Source organism: Anas acuta, chromosome 19, assembly GCF_963932015.1.
Source record: "Anas acuta chromosome 19, bAnaAcu1.1, whole genome shotgun sequence".
Taxonomy (NCBI): domain Eukaryota; kingdom Metazoa; phylum Chordata; class Aves; order Anseriformes; family Anatidae; genus Anas; species Anas acuta.
Window position 1 is genome coordinate 5,192,567 of NC_088997.1, and position 18,509 is coordinate 5,211,075.

The window sequence follows — 18,509 nt, forward strand, 5'->3', positions numbered from 1 at the left end:
CTCCATACCCACCAGCAGCACCGCACCCGCCACCCCCGCGCCTTTTTCCCGCCAGGTGGGCGTGGCCCGACACGAAGCCCCGCCCACTCCCCCTTTAACCACGCCCCTTACCGTTTTGGCCCCGCCCCGGTCACGTGCGCTCGGCGGAACCAATCGGAACCGCGCGGGGGTTTCAAATGGGGCGGCGGCGGGGCGCAGGCGGCAGCGGGGAGGGGGCCATGCAGGCCGCGCGCGGCTCCACCGGGGGTGCGGGGCACCGGGGGGGGCCCGGTAGCGGTACCGAGGTGAGTCCCCCCCCCGTGAGTCCCCCGGTGTCCCTATTACCGCCTGGGGGGGCTCCGGGAGGCTCCGTTCGCCGTTGCTTGAGGCCGGTTGGGGGCTCCGTTAAGCCCCGGGGGGGTTCCGGTGACCCCCCCCCGGCTCCGGTTCCCGGTAACCCCCCGGTAATGTTCATCCCCCCCCCCCCAGATGCAGCGGAGGCCCCTGAAGGAGCTGCGGCTGCAACCGGAGGCGGAGAGCAGCGGCCTTACCCCGCTGCTGCGCCGCATGCGGCTCGAGGTCGGTGCTGGGGGGGGGTAAAAAAATGGGGGGGGGGGGCAATAATAACGGGGGGGGCACCGGGGGGGGCTGGGGAGCTCGGGGGGGGGCGCTGGGAGAGCTGGGATTAACTGGGAGGGGAGGGGGAGGGGCAGGTGGTCGTGGGGGTGGGGGGAGGGTGGGGGGGGGGGGCGCAGGGTGGTCCTGCCCCCCCCCTCCCCATGTCCTGACCCCCCCCCCTCCCGGTGTCCCGTAGGACCGTGGCAGCTGCACCCCGGTGTCCTGTGCTCGCCCCCACCCCATCCGCCTCTCCGTGCCCCCCCCCAGGGCTGTTATCCCGCGTTTCCCCAGCCTGGAGTCTCTCAGCAGCATCACCCCGGAGCCCTCCCCAGGCGCTGTCACCCCAGGGTCCCCCACCCTGCACGAGTCCCCCCCCCACGTCCCACTGGGGGCTGAGTCACCGGAGCTCCCCCCCGCTGATAGCACCCCGGAGCCCCCCAGCAGTGCCACCTCGGGGCCTGAAGCCCCCGAGCCCCCAGGTGACACCTCCCCAGAGCCTGCTCCCCCCTGCAGTGCCCCCCCAGGGTCCCCCAACAGCATTATTTCAGGCCCCTCCTTCCCCACCCCCCCCAGCAGCACCCCGCTGGTGCCCTACTCCCCTGACCTCTCATGTCCCTGCACCCCAGCCCCCCCCAGCATCAGCAGCTCAGCGCCCTGCAGCCCCCCCTTGCATCCCCTCAGCAGCACCAGCCCGGCCCCCTGCACCCCGACCCCCCCCGGTACCTCCACCCCGCAGGAGGCTCCCTTCCATGGGGGGGGGCACACGGTGCCCACCGACCTCTCCTGCAGCCCCGAGGGCACTAGCGATGGGGGTGAGGCTCTGCCCGCTTGCCCCAGCACCCCTGGGACCGCCACGTCCCCAATCCCTCCCCTCCCGGAGCAGAGCCCCCCCCAAAATGAGGCAGCCGAGTTGGAGCCCGCAAGGGCTGAGCCAGCGGCCACCCCGCTCCCCTCGTCGGAGCCGTCCCCGGGGGCCTTATCCTGGGCGTTGCTGCTGGTGTGGCTGGAGAGGAACCTTCAGCCCCCGTCCCCGTTGGATTCCCTGTGGCACAGGCTCCCCCTGTCCGTGCCGTGGCGGGACGTGGGCACCGGTGTCACCCCCGTGGGCACCGGTGTCACCCCCATGGGCACCAGCGTCACCCCCGTGCGCACTGTGGCCGTGGGCACCAGCATCACCCCTGTGCCCACCGTGGCCGTGGGCACCAGTGTCACCCCCCTGCCCACCGTGGCCGTGGGCACCAGCGTCACCCCCGTGCCCACCGTGGACACCGGCACCGTCATGACCCCGCGGGACCCCCAGGACAGGAGCCCCGGGACATCTGCAGTGGCTCACGCCAAGGACAGCGCCACCGAGACCGACTCGCTGCTCTCGTAGTACGTGTCCCCACGGGGGGGTACGGGGGGCACGGTGCCCCTGTGGTGTCCCCTCCCAACCCGTGGGGCTTGTTGTCTCCGTCCCCAGCTGTCCCCGGGAGCAGCTGAGGTCCCTGTCACGCACGGAGCTGGAGGGGAGGCTGGAAAATGCCCTCATCATCATCGAGGTGCTGGTGCTGCAGCTGCGCAGCTGGCAGGAGAGCCAGAGGTCGCTCCCCAGCGTGGGGCCAGCCAAGCAGCGGGACGCCCCCGCCCAGACGGACATCACCTGGTCCCAGGGGGTAAGTGGGGAGCTCCGGGTGGAAGAAAATTGGGGTTTTGTCCCACTCCAGCTGTGTTATTGCGCTGAGTTTGCCATTTCTGAGCCCTTTCCGCAGTGGAATATTGCGGCAGGCGCACGGGGAAGGGATGAGCTGGTCCCGTGGGAGCTTGTGGCACGGTGTGCATGGGGAGATGGGGAGGTTTCGGGGTGCTGAGCCTGCTGTGCCCCCCTTTAGGAGGAGCAGATCTACCACGGGCTCTACCTGGAGCTGCACAGGAAGAGCCAGGCTCTGCAGCGGCAGCGGGGCACCGAGCAGGAGCTGGCGCAGGAGCTGGCACACGCGACGGAGGCGATGGTGAGTGGGGGTACACGTGGGACTCAGCTGGGCACCTCATGTGCCCGGTGCCACCGGTGCTGGCACGTCCTGAGCACCCGTGTCCTCGTCCTTTCCCCAGGACACCTGGGCCAGGCAGGGCCTCCAGCTGCACAGCCTCACGGAGCGCGCCCTGCGGAGCCTGCAGGAGGATCAGGGAGCCCTGGCACAGGAGGTGAGCGCACACAGCCAGGCGTGTCTGGCCCTTCATGGCATAGGTAGCCAAGGCACGTGGTTTTTTTTTTGGGGGTCTGGGGCAGCTGGAAGCACCCGGTGTCTGTCTGGAGGCTGCTGGAAGCAGCTCCTGCGCCCAGGCTTGTGCCACGGATGCCTGGGGACGTGGGTGAGGGAGCTGGCACGTGGCAGCTCGAGGCCGTCCCGGTGCTGGCCTCCTCTTAGGGCCTCCTCTCGGGGCTGTTTTCCCTTGCAGAAGGAGCAGGTGAAAGCTCTGGTGTCCCGCTGCGTGGCCGTGCTGCAGAGCGTGCCCGGCAAGCTGCGGAGCTGCCTGCAGGAGCGGGACGAGGCGCAGCAGCGAGCAGATGAAGCCCTTCGAGCCAAGGCGGAGGTAAGGGGGCAGCCCGTGGGGTGCTCGGGAGCAGCCTCTGCAGCCCCCGTGTCCCATCCTGTGGATTTGGGGGTCCCGTGTCCGTCTGTCCGTGGGGAGCAGTGGTGCCCTGAGCTGTGCCTGTCCCTCGGCAGTGTGACAGCTTCCTGGAGGCTTTCAGCTCCCACGCCAGAGCCCAGATCAGCGCCCAAAACCAGAGTTTGGCGTCCCAGCAAGAGCTGCTCGGGCTGCTGGAAAGCACCATCCACCAGCAGGTACAGGGTGGCTGCAGCTCCCCTCCCCTGGGTCCCTGCGGGTGCAGCCGCAGCCCCAGTTTGGGCGCCGATGCTCTGAGCAGATCTGCCCCGACCCGGGGCTGGTGCTTGCCTCCTCCTGTCCTTTTTCCCTTACCCTCCTGTCCCGCAGGCTTCCCTGGCTGCAGAGTCTCAGCTCTTCCGTGAGCTCGCAGACATCGCTTTTGCAAACCTGCAGGAGGAGCAGAGGGTGCTGGACGACGAGGTGAGGGCTGTCCCGGGGGGGCGGTGGTGCTTTGGGTACCGGGATCAGCCCGGCTGCCAGCCCTGTCCCTTCCTGCCCTGATCCCGTTCCCCCTGGGGCTGTCCCCTCGCAGTGGGAGCGGGTGAGGGCCCTGGTGTCCCGCTGCACGGCCCTGGCTTGGAAGATGCCCGGCAAGCTGCAGAGCTGCCTGCAGGAGCAGGAGGAGGCGCAGCAGCGAGCAGACGAAACCCTTCGAGCCAAGGAGGAGGTAACGGGGCTGGGTGGTGCTTGGAGGGTTCTCCCCAGGCATGTGGGGGGATTTTATGGGGGAAAGGGGCATGGAAATGGCTCAGCGTGGGGGAGCAGGGACGAGCTCCGCGTCCCCGCAGGTGTCCCAGCGGCTGGAGGAGACCTCGGCGGCCCTGCAGGACGCGGTGGCTCAGGTGGAGCAGCTGACGGTGACCAATTCACGCCTGGGTGCAGGTAGGGGAACACACAGGGGGTGTCAGGATGGGGGGCGGGGGGGAGGCTGGAGCCGTTCCTCGTGCTCACTGCTCTGCCCTGCAGACCTGGGCACCCTGATGAAGCAGCTGGCCAGTGCGCAGCAGGAGCGGGATGCGCTCCAGCAGGAAACCACAGACCAAAAGGAGGAGATCTGCCGGTGGGTTCCGCACCCCCCTTCATCCCCCCCAAAAAATCCCCAAAACACCCCCGTGGGGTCCCCTCACCCCTATCCCATCCCCCTCAGGCTGACGAGGGGGCGGGATGCCCTGCAGCGGGAGTGCGGCGAGCTGAGCCAGGAGCTGCGGGAAGCCACGGAGTGCCGGGAGGTGGGAACCCAAATCCGCCAGCACCGTCATGTGCTGCCGGGTGGCAGCCGGCCAGCAGCGGGATCAGCCCTCGGCGCTGACATCCTGCACGTAGGGCTGCTCGCCCGGGGATAATTCCCCTGGCCGCAGTCACGCTGCTTTGCTTTCCCTCGGGCCCAGGGTGCAAATCCGCAGCCACCTCCGGGGGTTGTTGGCAGGGGGACGGAGCTGCCCCTCGTCGGTTTTGGGACCACATTGGGGGGCTGCAGTGATGTCCCCCCGCCTCCCAGCTGTCTGTATGCTCACGGCTGTGTCCCCCCCATCCTGCAGTTCCTCGACCAGGAGAACCGCATGTCCCGGCGGCAGCTGATGGAGGTGGAGGCCAAGCTCAAATCCACGCTGGCCGAGCTGCAGGAGCGCAGCCTGCAGCACGAGAAGCTGAAGGAGTCCCACAAGTGCCTGCAGTACGGGCCTGCCCCTAAATCCCTCGTTTTGGGGAAATTGGGCCCCTCGGGGTGGGGTGTGTGTGTGTGTGGAGGTGTGGCTCTGGTCGCTGCTGAATCATCCCCCCAAGTGGGGGGGGGAGAGGTTGTAGGGCAGCCCAAAACCTGCCAGCACCCGGCGCAGTGGGGTTTGCACCCCCAGATCGTGGGGGGGAGAGATGCACTGTTCACGCCATCCCCCCCCCTTTGCAGGGACAAGCAAGCCGCCCTCCTCAGGGAGCTGGAGAGAACCAAGGCCGAGCTCCAGGACTCGCAGCTGAAGAGGGAAAAGGTCTCCTGGTGCCTGGCGGACATCGCCGACAGCAAGCTGAGGCTGCAGGAGCTTGCCGACTGCCTGCGAGCCTCCCTGGAAAAGGAGGTAGGTCGGGGGGCTTGGGGGGGCAAGGGGGGAGAAGAAAATGAACGGGCAGCAGGGGCAGCACCCCGACACCGCGCTCTGTCCCCCAGAAGGACGATGACACCCCGCTGAGGAGCAGAACCTGGACCCCAGCCCCGCGGATCCCCGCACACCGCACCCCGTACCGCGCTGGGGGCTCCGTGGGCAGCGCCCTGAAAAACACATCGGGGAGAGGTGAGCTCCTGGGGACCCCCAGGTTGGGGGGGGTGAGGGCTGGTCCTGTCCCCCCCCCATGACCCCTCACACAGCGCCTCCTCCCTCGCCTCCCGCAGATGGCAATGAAGCTGCCGGATTTGGGAGCGTGCCCCAGACGAAGCCTAGCAGTGATAAAGTTTTTTCCACGCCGAAGCGAGCAGGTAGCGGGGTGTGGGCCTGCCCCAAATCTCGTTGTCCCCTGTGTCCCCCCCCCCACCCCGGTGACGAGCCCCTGCCCGCAGAGCCCGAGGGCGACCTGATAGAGAGGGTGGCGGAGCTGAGGGCCGTGGTCTCCGAGCTCTCCTTGCTGAGCACCCGCATCCAGGAGCTGGAGCAGAGCGAGTTCAAGGCGCTGGAGGCCAAGATGTGAGTCTGGGGGGGTCCCGGGGGGGGCAGCACCCTGGGGTGCCTCCCACCCTGGCTCTGAGCAGAGTGCTCGCCCAAAAGGGCTCCATGCAGCTGGTGGACATGGGCTGGCCTCTGTTCCTGGGGGCTGGGGGTCGTGCCCCCCAAATTCTCAGCCACGCTCTGTGTCCCCCCCCCCCCAGCTCCAAGCTGCAGCGCAGGCTGGAGAAGGTGACGGACGAGAGCCAGGAGAGGATGGACGACCAGGCCGCCACCATTGCGAAGCTGAACAAGGCGCTGCAGGGCAAGATCCAGGTGAGCCCCCGCCAGAATTGGGCCAGTGCTCACCCCGGGGCACAGCCAAACTGGGACGGGGCTGGGATCTGGGACACCCAGAATCTGGGTGACCGGCACCGCGCTGCCCCGCGGGCGCTCCGGGCTCGGATAACCTCAAATGTGAGCAACCCGGTGCCACGAGGGGGGGGGGACAACACCAGGCCTGACACCCTCCTGTCCCCAACATTTTGTCCCCTGAAGAACGAGAAGGTGCTGCAGGACATCTTGAAACAGCAGGAGGAGCACATGCTGGATCTCATCGACAAGAGCGGGGAGGTGACGGTGCGTGCAGGGCCAGGCGGAGGGGTCCGGGGGGGTGCCAAAGGGGGCCCCCCCATAGCATCTCCTCCCTGCGCAGAGGCTGAATGGGGAGGTCTCGCAGCTGAGGCGCTCGCTGCAGCGCGCCGAGACGGAGGCCAAGGTGCTGTGGGAGGAGGTGCGGGGCCAGGAGCCCAAGGTGGACGCTGCCCGCGTCCAGGAGCGGATCCTGATGAGGCAGGAGGTGAGGCCGCGGGGAGCTGGGCCTGGGGTGGCCATGGGGGAGGCCTCGTCCCCACCATGGGCATCATTTTCCCCCTTGCTTCCATCTCAGGTGGACAAACTGCGCCTGCTGCTCCTGGAGAAGATGGATGAGAACTCGCAGCTCTCCGACAAGTACCTGGAGCAGGTACTGGGAGCTCCCAGGGGTCCCAGCAGCTCCCATCCCCTCTCCCCCACCCTACACCGCCTTTCCCTGCCCTTTAATCCCTCCTCGTCTCATTTCCCTGCCCTTTAATCCCTCCTCGTCTCATTTCCCTGTCCTTCAATGCCTCCTCGCAGATCCAAGGGCTGGAGCTGAGGCTCCAACAGAGCCAGAAGCTGCTGAAGGCCTACGAGGAGACGCAGGAGAAGATGAAGAAGGTGAACTAGGCCCCGCCGGGGCCCTCATAATTCCTGCAAGCGGGGCGTCCCCCACTAACACCGCCGCTGTCCCCAGGTCCTGTCCTGTCCCCAGGTCCTCTCGGTGCTCCCTGCGGTGTCACCGGCCTGCCCCGAGCTCCTGGCCCTGCTGCGCTACCTGGACCTGAAGCCACCGAGCGCTGACAGCGAGGAAGAAGCCCCCGAGCCGCAGTAGCCCCCGGTGCTGCCCCCTTCCCCTTCCTAACCCTGGCATTGTTTATTCAATAAAGTTTTGGTTTTTTTTTTGTTGGCATTTCACCCCAGGCTCTGCTACTGGGCTCCCTGCCACCCCCGGGGGCCGCGTTCCCCCCCCACGGTGCTTGCTCTCAATAAGGCACCGCGTTCCCAAGGCTCCCACCCCGCAGTGCCCGGGCTGACCCAGCTTCCCTCCCCGGGGCCCCCTGCTCCTCCTCCTGGCCTAGATTTCCCCCCCCCTAAATTTTCTGTGTCCCCCCCCAGTTTGGGGGCATGCGTAGAGGGGATGGGAGGCTGGATGCTGTGCCCTATACCTGCTGCATGGGGCCCTATATCTCCCTCATGCACCATCCCGGGGGGGGGGCCAGGACTTTTCCAGCCTTGAAGGGGGGCTCCTATGGGGGCCCCCCCTATTCCCTGCACAACTCTCCTCCCTCCCCCTTCCCTACTAGGGCAGCTCCTGCGGGATCTCCCTCCAACCCTTCCCAGCCCCAAGGATGCTCCCGGTCCCTGTGGGGCCCCCCCTGCGCCTCCCTCCGCCACCACAACCCAAAATAGCAGCGCTCCAACAAGTGCTCTGGTTTTTAATGGCCCTTTTCTCCCGGGGGCGGAGGGGGGGTCACCTTCCCCTGCCCTCCACCCTTATTATTTTTTTTTTTCCATGCCTTTATTTCCTGGGGATGCGTTGGTGGCACCGCACCCCTCCCTGCTGCCAGGGGGCTGGCTGCACCCCCTAAATGTGGGGTGGGGGTGGCCTGGGCCTGGATTTAGGATGAAAGGGGGGGCATAGGAGCTGCCCGCTCTGGATTAGGGCCGTGCCAAGCTGCTGAGCCCTCCTTTTACGGCGGGGATTCAGCAGAACTCAGCCCTGGCAGCCGGCCCGTGGGGCGAGCGGGGACACTGCTATTGTCCCCACGCCGGCTCCGGGCGGCTCTGCTGGGTGCGGGGGGGGCTGCTCCCCTGCAGAGCCCCCCCCTCCCCCCTCTGTCCTGGGATATGCGGGGATGGGGGTGGAGGTGATGCTGGGGGGGGCACAAAGGGGTCCCCAGCACATGGGTAGTGGCACAGAGGTCCCTGCCTCGAGGTGGGGGTGACAGTGGGGTCCCAAGGGGTGGGACAAGGAGGGGGGGGTCCTGCCCCCGAGGGGGGGGGCACAGAGGGGTCGCTAACAGCAGCAGAAGCTGGCAGTGGGTGATGTGCTTTGTCACTTCCCCGCACCCAGCAGGAAGTGACAAGGGGGTGGCACGGCTGGCTCCCCATCCCAAACGAGGCGGGGGGGGGGGGGGACACACACAACAGGCCCCCCCCTAGCCAAAAAGGGGGCGGCACAAAGCGTGCGGGGGGGTCCCCAACCCTAGGATGGCACCGCGGGGTCCCCGACAGCAGCGCGGGGCGCAACCGGAGAGGGGATTGCGAGGTTCGGGGGGGGGCTCCGGTGTCTCGGCTGCGTTGGCGGGGGGGGGAGGAAGGCGGGGAGGCTCGGGGGGGGGGGGCTGGGGGCCGGTCTTACCGGGTGCCGCCCGCCGGGCCCGCCCCGCCGGTCACGTAGCTCTGCGGCACCGCAGCCCCATTTACCGCGGGACCGGAGCGCACAGCCCGCAGTCTGCGCCCGCCGCCACCGGCCCTGCACGGTAACCGGGAGGTGTGGGGGGGTGGGGGGGCAAAAATAGGGAGCCTGGGGGGGGGGGGGCTGGATGGATGGGATGCAGCCGGTGGGAGCGGTAGCCCCGACGGCAGCCCCGTGCGGAGCCGCCGGGAACCGCGGAGCTTTTTGGTTTTTTTTTGCTTTTTTTTTTTGGGGGTGCGCTCTCGGGTAGAGGGGTGTACGGGTGTGGGGGGGCCCGAGGGGAGGCTGGGGGAACTCCCCAGGACCGGAGCAGCCTGGGGGGGATCGGTCCGGGGGCTGCTCGCCGCCGGTCCCACGGTGGCGGTGTCGCCGTCCCCATCCCGGGGCCAGCCTTATCTCGGGGGGGCCCCATCCCGGGACACCCCCAGCCCACCCCAGGGGCAGCGCCGCATCTGGAGCCTTTCCTCCCCCCCTACTTCAGGGTAACCCCATCCCCACGCACCCCTAGCCCGTGCTAGCCCCGGCCCTACGGAATCTCCATCCCCGCTGCCCCCCCCACCCGGGGGGGTCCTGCCCCCGGTGTGCCCCCCCCCTGGAGCTGCTCTCCCTTAAGATGGCTGGGCTGGGGGCGGGCGAGCAGACACCAAAATGGCTGGGAGCTCCCCGGCATCCTCCACGAGGTCCCGCTTACGCCACGCGGCCTCCCCCGGCACCCCACTAGGGTCGTCCGCCCCTCTGGATGGGGGTCCCGGGGGGGGGGGGGGTCCCCGTTCCCCGCAGGGTGGCTGGCGCATGGTGGTGGTGGTGGTGTTGGGGGGGGGGACACCGTGGCGGCGGCGCGTGACTCAGCCCTCGTCCGCCGGCAGGCACCACCACCACCATGACGCACCAATACCCCGCGCTGACGGCCGAGCAGAAGAAGGAGCTGTCGGACATCGCGCTGCGCATCGTGGCCCCGGGCAAGGGCATTTTGGCCGCCGATGAGTCCGTAGGTCGGTGCACGGGTGGTTTTGGGGAGGGTGGGGAGGTTGGGGAGGGAGCCGTGCCGATGTCCCTTCCCCACGTCCCCGCGGCGCTGCCGGGGCTGACGGTGCCTCGGATGCCCCCAGGGAGCATGGCGAAGCGCCTCAACCAGATCGGGGTGGAGAACACGGAGGAGAACCGCCGGCTGTACCGCCAGATCCTCTTCAGCGCCGACAGCCGGGTGAAGAAGTGCATCGGGGGCGTCATCTTCTTCCACGAGACCATGTACCAGAAGGCGGACGACGGCACCCCCTTCGTCCAGATGATCAAAGATAAGGGCATCGTCGTGGGCATCAAGGTGCGGGGGGCGTCCGGTGGGGTTTGGGGGTGCTGAGAGTGCTTGTGGGGTGCTGGTGGGGCTCAGCACCACCTTCCCCTTCCCTCCGTAGGTGGACAAAGGCGTCGTGCCGCTGGCCGGGACGGATGGGGAGACCACCACGCAGGGTATGTGCGGCAGGTTGGGGGTGAGGGTGCAAAGTTGGGGGGCCACGGGGCTGACGCGCTGCCCGGCAGGTCTGGACGGGCTGTCGGAGCGCTGTGCCCAGTACAAGAAGGACGGGGCCGACTTCGCCAAGTGGCGCTGCGTGCTGAAAATCAGCGACAACACCCCCTCTGCCCTCGCCATCATGGAGAACGCCAACGTCCTGGCCCGCTATGCCAGCATCTGCCAGCAGGTACGGACGGGGCTGCGGCTGGGCACGGCCCCACGGGGCTGGCCGACGTCCCACGGGACGGGCAGTGGCCCGTGGGATGGGCACTGACTCACGAGGCCAGGTATTGCCCCACAGCGACGGGCACGGATCCACGGAGCTCGGTGTTACTGCAGGGCCTGGGTGTTGCCCTGCAGGGATGGGTATTGCCCCGTTGGCTGGGCATTGACCTGCGGGGTGGGTGGCACCCTACAGAGACAGGCACTGACCCTCGGGGCTGGGAATCAACCCAGGGGACAGGTGACAGCTCATGGGGATGGTCCTTGGCTCCCAGGACCAGGGGGTGGGCATCTCTGTGGGGCCAGGTGTCACCCATGGGGCTGGGCATCACCCCCAAGTCCTGGCACTGCCCCACGTCGCCACGGGGCTGGAGCAGTGCCCGAGGACACCCTTGCAATGGCATCTCCCGGGTGCTTGCAGAACGGCATCGTGCCCATCGTGGAGCCGGAGATCCTGCCCGACGGTGACCACGACCTCAAACGCTGCCAGTACGTGACGGAGAAGGTGAGTGGCGGGGCGGGCGGCGGGGCAGGCACCGTGCCACACCGTGCCGTGCCGTGGGACTCCCCGATTCCCGTCCCCAGGTGCTGGCGGCCGTCTACAAGGCGCTGAGCGACCACCACGTCTACCTGGAGGGGACCCTGCTGAAACCCAACATGGTGACCCCCGGCCACTCCTGCCCCACCAAGTACAGCCCCGAGGAGATCGCCATGGCCACCGTCACCGCCCTGCGCCGCACCGTGCCCCCGGCCGTGCCAGGTACCGCCACCGGCACGTGGTGGAAATGACAAAAATGATGGCAGGGGGATTCCAGGCGGTCCCCTTGGTGCCACTCCCGTGCTTTCCGCAGGTGTCACCTTCCTGTCCGGGGGGCAGAGCGAGGAGGAGGCCTCCATCAACCTCAACGCCATCAACACGTGCCCGCTGGCGCGGCCGTGGGCCCTCACCTTCTCCTACGGGCGGGCGCTGCAGGCGTCGGCGCTCAGCGCCTGGCGCGGGCAGAAGGACAACGCCACCGCCGCCACCGAGGAGTTCGTCAAGCGCGCAGAGGTGAATGGGGACGGACCCCCCAGGAGGGGATCCTAAAAGCTGTGTCCCTGTGGGTGGGTGGGGGGGCACCAGGAACCACGTCCCTATGGGTGGAGGGGGACACCCAGGGCTGTGCCCCACAGCAGGGGGGATGCCAAGGAGCAGGTGCCCATTAGGGGCACGCTGATGGCTGGCTCCATGTGGGGTAGGGGACGGCGAGGGCTGCGTCCCTATAGGGGAATGGGGGATGCTGAGAGCCAGGTTCCTGCAGGAACCTTCCCTGTGGGGTTCCAAAAGTCACGTCCCAGGTGGGGATGGGGAACATGAGGGTTGTGCCCAGCGGGATGGGGCACACCAGGGCCATGTCTGTATGGGATGGGGCACACCAGGGCCATGTCCCCATGGGATGGGGCACTCACCGTGCCGTGTCCCCGCGGGCTGACGCTTCCTCTCCCCCCAGGTGAACGGGCTGGCTGCGCTGGGCAAGTATGAGGGCAGCGGGGACGACTCGGGGGCCGCCGGGCAGTCCCTCTACGTGGCCAACCACGCGTACTGAGCCTCCGCCGGGCCCCGCCGGCCCCCCCCCCTTTTGCCCCGGACCCCCCCGCCACCGCTCACACCCCGCTTCCACCCCAGCCACCCAGGGGAAGCCGCCAGGAGGGTCGGGGCCGGCGGCCCCACGCGGATGAAGGGGACGCTTGGCTCAGCCGCTCATGGCCGGGGGGGGAGCTCCGGCCGGGCCAGGCCAAGCCAAGGGTTTGGGGAGCCCCCGGCCGTGTTGGGGGGCAGGAGGGGAGGCCTGGGGGTGCCCCTGCCCCGCCGTAGCTTCTTCGCAGTGCCGCCCTCGGGGCCGCGTGTGTCGTGTTGTCGTGTGCACCCCGTGTACCAAATAGCCTAAACAACGAATAAATGGTAGAGACAGCGCCGCGACGCCTCCTCTTCCTCCTCCTCATCCTCCTCCTCCTCCTCCTCATCGCTGCCGGGAGCCCTGCACAGTCTCGGCCTGGATTGGGGTTGGGGTGGGGGTATGGGGGGGTATGGAGCCACCGTGTCCCCGTTCACAGCCCTGATCCTCTGTTTCGGTTCAGGGTGGGCATCGCCCCCCTAGCACCCATGGCCCACCCTCAGCACTGATCACCCCCCCCAGCATCCATAGTCCTCCCTGAGCGCCCATAGACCCCCCTCAGCACCCATCAGGCCCCCCAACACCCATCACTCCCCCAGCACCCATAGTCCCCCCTGAGCACCCATCGCCCCCCCCCAGCACCCGTCACCCCCTCAGCACCCATTGCACCCCCCAGCACCCATTACGCTCCTCAGCACCCATGGCCCCCCCCCAGCACCCATGGACCCCCCTCAGCACCCATGGACCCCCCCCAACACCCATCACTTCCCCAGCACCCATAGTCCCCCCCTGAGCACCCATCGCCCCCCCCATCACCCACAGCCCCCCCCAGCACCCGTCACCCCCTCAGCACCCATGGGCCCCCCCAAGAACCCCTCACCCCCCCAGCACCCATCGCCCCCCCCCTCATTACCCACAGCCGCCCCCCAGCACCCGTCACCCCCTCAGTACCCATTGCCCCCCCCATCACCCACAGACCCCCCCATCACCCACAGACCCCCCCCAGCACCCATTGCCCCCCCCCCAGCACCCATTACGCCCCTCAGCACCCATGGCCCCCCCCCCCAGCACCCATGGCCCCCCCCAGCACCCATCGCCCCCCCAGAACCCCCCCAGCACCCTGCTCCCCCATCCCTCCTCCTTGCTCTCCGATTGGCTCCTCCTCACGCCCGTCCGGCCTCCTCCCCGCTCCTATTGGTTGCCGCGAGAGCCGCGAGCTCTTTGAATGGCTGGGCCGCCTTCAAGCCCCGCCCCCCTCCCGGTTGAACCGGGAAGAGAAGATGGCGGCGGCCGCGGCGGCGGCGGCGGATGAAGCAGGTACCGGGGGAGGCGGGCGGGGGGCAGGGCGAGGCCCGGAGCTCCCCCGGAACCCCCCCCCGGGGCCCGGTTCGGGCTCGGGCTCTGAGCGCTGTCCCCTCAGAGCGTTCCCGGGGCCGCCGGGCCGCGCTGTGCTTCGCCGCCATCGCCGTGCTGCTGGGGCTGCCGCTGTGGTGGAGGACGACCGAGACGTACCGGGCCGCGCTGCCCTACGCCGGCATCGCCGCCCTGGGGCGGCTGCCGGTGAGGAGAGGGGGGGAGTGTGGGGCTGAAGGGGGCTGCTCGGTGGGCACCCGGTGGTCCCCGGTATCCTGCCGGTGGCATCCCAGTGGTCCCTTATATCCCCCCAGTAGTCCACGGTATCCCCCAGTGGCCCCCCGGTGGTCCCCGGTATCCCCCCGGTATTCCCAGGTGGCCCCCGGTAGCCCACAGTGATCCCCGGTATCCTCTCAGTGATCCCCAGTGTCCCCCCGGTGGTCCTGGTGGGCCTCTGTTGGGCCTCCCGATATCCCCCCGGTGGTCCCCATTGGCCTCCCGGTGGTCCCCAGTATCCCCCCGGTGGTCCCTGGTATCCCCTCAGTAGTCCCCGGTGTCCTGCCGGTGGTCCCCGGTACCCCGGTATCCCCCTAGTGGCCTCCCAATGGTCCCTGGTACCCCTCAGTAGTCCCCAGTATCCCCCCGGTGGCTTCCCAGTGGTCTCCAGTATCTCCCCCCCTCCCCGGAACCCTTCTGGTGGTCCCTGGTATTCCTGCAGTATCCCCCCAGTAGTCCCCAGTATCCCCCCAGTGGCCTCCCAGTGGTCCCTGGCATCCCCTCAATAGTCCCTGCTGTCCCCCCGGTGGTCCCTGGTACCCCCCGTTGCCCCTCTGTTGGGTGTCCCGGTGCCCCCCGCTGACACCCGCTCCCAGCTCCAGCTCTCCGTCCCCGTCTCCGTGGTCTTCGCCCCGGGCTCGGTGCCCGCCGACCTGCCGAGGCAGCTGCCGTACCGGGACGTGCGGGAGGAGCCGGTTCCTGTCGGCTGTAAGACCCCCACCGACCCCTACTGCCCCCGGCCCGGCTCTCAGGAGCACCGTGGGCCTGGAGGTTTGCTCGTTTTTTTTTTCTCATTTTGGGTTATTTTTCCCCCAACAGCAAGAAGCGACGTGGCAGCCCGCTATGAGGAGTTGTACCGTGGCACCACGGCGAGGGAGGCGGCGGCGCTGGGTGCAGCCACTGCATTAGGTAACGGGGTGAGGGGTTGGGGGGGCTGCACGAGGTAATGGGGTGAGGGATTGGGGGATGCCTTGGGGCTGCTGCAGCTCCCGGTGCCCCGTATGGTGCTTCTCCTGCCCGCAGGGGCCTGAGCCGAGCACTGCTGCCCATGCAGGAGCAGGTTTTGAGGGTGGTTTAGCAGAAAATGGGTTTGGTACCCTATGGGATGGGGAATGGAGCAAAGCTCCCAGTCCCACTAACGGTTCTGTCTTCCTCAGAGGCTGATGCTGCTCTGCACGCGCTGCAGGATGCCTCGCCGGGCTCTCTGACCGTGTATGTGGTCCCTGAGAGCTCCCCTCTGCTGCCTCAGGTAGGGAGCAGCGCCCTGAGGTGCCCGTCCCTGCGATCCCACTGCCCCCCTGGGATGCTGCGGCTCTAGGGCCGCTTGGCGTGGAGGAAACCCCCGGTTCTCCACACTCTCTGCCACACAGAGATGCAGGAGGCCTTGCCAAAAAGGCCTGCAAAACCCTAGAGAGGAACAAGGAGCGCTGGGATCGGGGAGATTTGTGGGGTTGCATCCCTTGAAGGTGCCCTGTGGGGCACAGCTCCCTCCCTGAGCTGCCGTGGGTGGCTCCGGGCGCGTTGGCAGAGCCAACCCCGCTCCCGTCCCTCACCACCACGTCTCCCCCAGGGCACCGATGTCTACGTGGGGAAGCACCGCAGCGCCCTGCTGAGGGCTGGGCAGGGTCTGGCCGCCCTCCGTGCCCGCCTCCAGCAGCTGACACGGGTCATGTCCCTCCCGGCCACCTCCATCGCTGCTGCCCTCGCAGACCGCGTCCCCGATGGCCAGCTCGGCCCCGACGCCCGGCGGCACCTGAAATCCAGCCTGGGTATGGACTTGTGGCCGAGCCCCCTGCCTGTTGGGAAGGCTGGCTGGCTCTCGGGGTGTCCCTGCAGCACCTGCAGATGTCTTTTGGGATGACAGATCCCCAGGGTTTTCCCTTTGCCCTTTGTCAGTTGTTTGGGGATGTGTGCTGGGCCACCAGAGTGTGGCCTCACGTTGAGGAGGGCCAGGGAGAAAGGGGTCAAGGTCCTGTGGCTCCTGGGAGCTCCGTCGTGGCCACTTGCCCGGTTTTGGCATCACAAAAGGGTGGCCGTGGCCGTGCCTCACGGGGCCTGGGTGCTCGGCAGGGTACGAGATCACCTTCAGCCTGCTGAACCCTGACCCCAAGTCCCACAACGTGGACTGGGACATCGAGGGCGCCGTCGGCCGCTACGTGCAGCCCGTCCTGGACAAGCTGAGCGTGGTGGCCAACTTCTCAGTTGACTCGCAGGTGAGGGCTGGGAGAGGCGTTGGGCAGAGCCCGCCCGTGGCCTTGCCGGGTGCCCTGGCACTCGCTTCTCTGCCAGCAGCACCCGCGTCGACTCCCTGCAGATCCTGTACTACGCCGTGCTCGGGGTGACGCCGCGCTTTGATAAGGAGTCCTCCAGCTTCCTCCTGAGCGCCCACAGCCTCCCGCACGTCATCAACCCCGTGGAGGCCCGGCTGGGTGAGCTCCCAACCCCGTTCTCGCAGGATCGAGCCCTGATGGGGAGTGGGGTGCCTGCACCCTCACCTTTTCCCTCCCTGCAGCACTGTGAGCTGCCAGCCCTGACAGAGACTTACCGGGTTGGGTGCTCTGCTCGGGGCTTGCTGCTTGAGGAGAAGCAGGGCTGGGCTCTCTTGTCATCCCTGTGGGCCAGGGGAGAGTTTTTTGACTCGGTCCCGCTTTAGGATCCAGCGCCGCCTCGCTCTACCCCGTGCTGAACTTCTTGCTGTACGTGCCGGAGCGCTCCCACTCCCCGCTCTACATCCAGGACAAGGACGGAGCCCCGGTGCCCACCAATGCCTTCCACAGCCCCCGCTGGGGTGGCATCATGGTACGGGGCCCTGCTTCTGGCCGGGCTCAGCTCCCCGTCCGCAGCAAGTGCTGGCGGCACTGCTGGCCCTGGGCGTTCCTCACCGATGTGCTTTCCTGCAGATTTACAACGTTGAAGCCCCTGCTTCCCCCCAGGCCTCCCTCCCGCTGCACGTGGACGTGGACATGGTGCGGGTGATGGAGGTTTTCCTGGCCCAGCTCCGGTGAGGACGTGCTCTTCCCCACCCCGACCTCTGTGTTCTCCTGATCCGCGTGCACATTAATTGGGGACAAAGCAGGCTGTACCCGTGCCAGAGCCCAGCAGCTCATCTGGGGGCTGAGGATGGCTTTTTGTGGCCTTTGAGGTGCTGACCACCAACCAGCACCGCTTCCTGGCCATGGGTGCTGTTGCCTGTCCTGAGGTGGGAGGTTTTGTGGGAGGCCATCAGGTGTGGGCTGAGCCCTGCAGGGACTGAACGCACCAGGGAATGTGCAGGCAGGGCTGTGGGCTCGTGCCACAGTCTGGGACCTTCCCCCTCTGCTCCCAGGTTACTCTTTGGGATATCTCGGGAGGAGCTGCCCCCCGAGTTCCAGGTAGAGAGCCCGGGGAACGAGGGGCTGGCCGACTGGGAGCTGGACCGCCTGCTCTGGGCCCACACGGTGGAGAACATCGCCACCGTCGCCACCACCTTGACCTCGCTGGCCCAGCTGCTGGATCAGATCAGCAACATCGTTATCAAGGACGACGTCGCCTCTGAGGTAGGGCTGGGATACCCCGAGGAGTGGAGAGGGGCAGGAATCGCTGTCCCTGTGCCAAAATGTGGGGTGCTGCCAGGCCTGGGGGCTGCCAGAGGTCCCCAGATCTTTATCTGTGGTCTCCAGCCTCGTGTCCTGGTTCTCCGTGGCCAGGGACTGACTGCCTGTGCTGTTCCCACACAGGTATACCACGCAGTGGCCTCGGTGCAGGATGCCATGGCAGAGCTGGCTGAGGGCCGCCTGCGCTCCGCTTTCCAGGCCAGCAAGGAAGCCGTCACCTCCTCGGAGCGGGCCTTCTTCGACCCCTCTCTCCTCCACCTCCTCTACTTCCCCGACGACCAGAAGTTTGCCATCTACATCCCGCTCTTCCTGCCCATGGCCGTTCCCATCCTCCTCTCCCTGGCCAAGATCCTGCGGGAGGCCAGGCAGCGCAAGAAGGAGCCCTCCAAAATAGACTGAGCCTTCCAAAATGGACTGAGCCTTCCAAAAAGGACTGAGCCCAACCCCATGGAGTGCCCTGGCCTGGCCCCATAGCTCGGGGCTGTGTCAGAGCAAGTCCTCGGCCCAGCAGCACGGATGGCCCAGCTGCAGGAGGGGGAAGAGTGACTTTTTTGTGGGTTTTGGGGTGAGAGATGCTCTGGGTCAGGGTCCTGTGCCCTCCACTTGAAGATGCTGCTTGCACCCCTCTTCCTGAGGCCAGAGAGGGGGTGAGGGGGGGCTCCCTGCATGCACCCCCTGGTCCTGCACTGTGCTCAGAGCGAGCTGATGTACGAATAAAGAACGCCCCTGGCATGCAGGGGGCTGGCGTGGGGCTCTGCCTGGCTCTTTATCTGGGGGGGGGGGGTCTGCGTCCTGGCTTATGGGGTAAATATACCCCAAACCACCTCTGGGGTCTTGTCTTATAGGATATTTAGCCCAAGGTACCTCTTAGGTCGTGTCTTTAGGGGTATTTAGCCCGAAGCCCCTCTGGGGTCCTCTCCTATGGCATATTTACCCCAAAGCACCCCTTGGTTATCATCATGGGGT

At 67.6% G+C, this 18,509-nt stretch overlaps 3 protein-coding genes across 6 annotated transcripts; all 3 read left to right on the forward strand.

Moving 5' to 3' along the window:
* Positions 1 to 128: 128 nt before the first annotated feature.
* On the forward strand, positions 129 to 7,430 carry SPAG5 (sperm associated antigen 5). 4 transcript variants are annotated; one of them, XM_068655650.1, is made up of 24 exons: positions 129 to 284; positions 469 to 558; positions 794 to 1,971; positions 2,060 to 2,252; positions 2,469 to 2,588; positions 2,689 to 2,781; positions 3,037 to 3,171; positions 3,306 to 3,425; positions 3,577 to 3,669; positions 3,782 to 3,916; positions 4,038 to 4,131; positions 4,216 to 4,309; positions 4,397 to 4,478; positions 4,788 to 4,921; positions 5,153 to 5,318; positions 5,408 to 5,531; positions 5,606 to 5,713; positions 5,795 to 5,918; positions 6,101 to 6,212; positions 6,435 to 6,515; positions 6,592 to 6,735; positions 6,826 to 6,900; positions 7,053 to 7,133; positions 7,210 to 7,430. In XM_068655650.1, the coding sequence occupies exons 1-24, from the start codon at positions 177 to 179 to the stop codon at positions 7,345 to 7,347; spliced, it is 3,822 nt and encodes a 1,273-aa protein (XP_068511751.1). In that variant the 5' UTR covers positions 129 to 176; the 3' UTR covers positions 7,348 to 7,430. The 4 variants fall into 4 exon arrangements, with proteins under 4 accessions (XP_068511751.1, XP_068511753.1, XP_068511752.1 ...); XM_068655652.1 differs by having other exon boundaries at positions 5,630 to 5,713; XM_068655651.1 differs by having other exon boundaries at positions 5,411 to 5,531.
* A 1,415-nt stretch (positions 7,431 to 8,845) lies between these two features.
* ALDOC (aldolase, fructose-bisphosphate C) lies at positions 8,846 to 12,622 on the forward strand. Its single transcript, XM_068655913.1, has 9 exons — positions 8,846 to 8,998; positions 9,801 to 9,926; positions 10,044 to 10,255; positions 10,347 to 10,401; positions 10,471 to 10,631; positions 11,088 to 11,171; positions 11,252 to 11,426; positions 11,518 to 11,717; positions 12,157 to 12,622. The coding sequence occupies exons 2-9, from the start codon at positions 9,815 to 9,817 to the stop codon at positions 12,250 to 12,252; spliced, it is 1,095 nt and encodes a 364-aa protein (XP_068512014.1). The 5' UTR covers positions 8,846 to 8,998; positions 9,801 to 9,814; the 3' UTR covers positions 12,253 to 12,622.
* An 861-nt stretch (positions 12,623 to 13,483) lies between these two features.
* PIGS (phosphatidylinositol glycan anchor biosynthesis class S) lies at positions 13,484 to 18,294 on the forward strand. The gene is made up of 12 exons (XM_068655942.1): positions 13,484 to 13,638; positions 13,742 to 13,881; positions 14,547 to 14,658; positions 14,770 to 14,859; positions 15,108 to 15,199; positions 15,521 to 15,719; positions 16,021 to 16,163; positions 16,265 to 16,379; positions 16,604 to 16,749; positions 16,851 to 16,951; positions 17,276 to 17,486; positions 17,667 to 18,294. The coding sequence occupies exons 1-12, from the start codon at positions 13,602 to 13,604 to the stop codon at positions 17,940 to 17,942; spliced, it is 1,662 nt and encodes a 553-aa protein (XP_068512043.1). The 5' UTR covers positions 13,484 to 13,601; the 3' UTR covers positions 17,943 to 18,294.
* Positions 18,295 to 18,509: the final 215 nt, after the last annotated feature.

What these genes read in the sequence shown, in the direction of transcription:
- SPAG5 (XM_068655650.1), top strand. Translation starts at nt 177, where the DNA reads ATGGGGCGGCGGCGGGGCGCAGGCGGCAGCGGGGAGGGGGCCATGCAG. An exon ending in ACAAGAGCGGGGAGGTGACG is followed by an intron (nt 6,516 to 6,591) that starts GTGCGTGCAGGG and finishes CTCCCTGCGCAG; the next exon opens with AGGCTGAATGGGGAGGTCTC. An exon ending in CGCAGGAGAAGATGAAGAAG is followed by an intron (nt 7,134 to 7,209) that starts GTGAACTAGGCC and finishes CGCTGTCCCCAG; the next exon opens with GTCCTGTCCTGTCCCCAGGT.
- ALDOC (XM_068655913.1), top strand. Translation starts at nt 9,815, where the DNA reads ATGACGCACCAATACCCCGCGCTGACGGCCGAGCAGAAGAAGGAGCTG. An exon ending in TGGGGAGACCACCACGCAGG is followed by an intron (nt 10,402 to 10,470) that starts GTATGTGCGGCA and finishes GCTGCCCGGCAG; the next exon opens with GTCTGGACGGGCTGTCGGAG. An exon ending in AGTTCGTCAAGCGCGCAGAG is followed by an intron (nt 11,718 to 12,156) that starts GTGAATGGGGAC and finishes CTCTCCCCCCAG; the next exon opens with GTGAACGGGCTGGCTGCGCT.
- PIGS (XM_068655942.1), top strand. Translation starts at nt 13,602, where the DNA reads ATGGCGGCGGCCGCGGCGGCGGCGGCGGATGAAGCAG. An exon ending in CCGCCCTGGGGCGGCTGCCG is followed by an intron (nt 13,882 to 14,546) that starts GTGAGGAGAGGG and finishes ACCCGCTCCCAG; the next exon opens with CTCCAGCTCTCCGTCCCCGT. An exon ending in GGGTGCAGCCACTGCATTAG is followed by an intron (nt 14,860 to 15,107) that starts GTAACGGGGTGA and finishes TGTCTTCCTCAG; the next exon opens with AGGCTGATGCTGCTCTGCAC.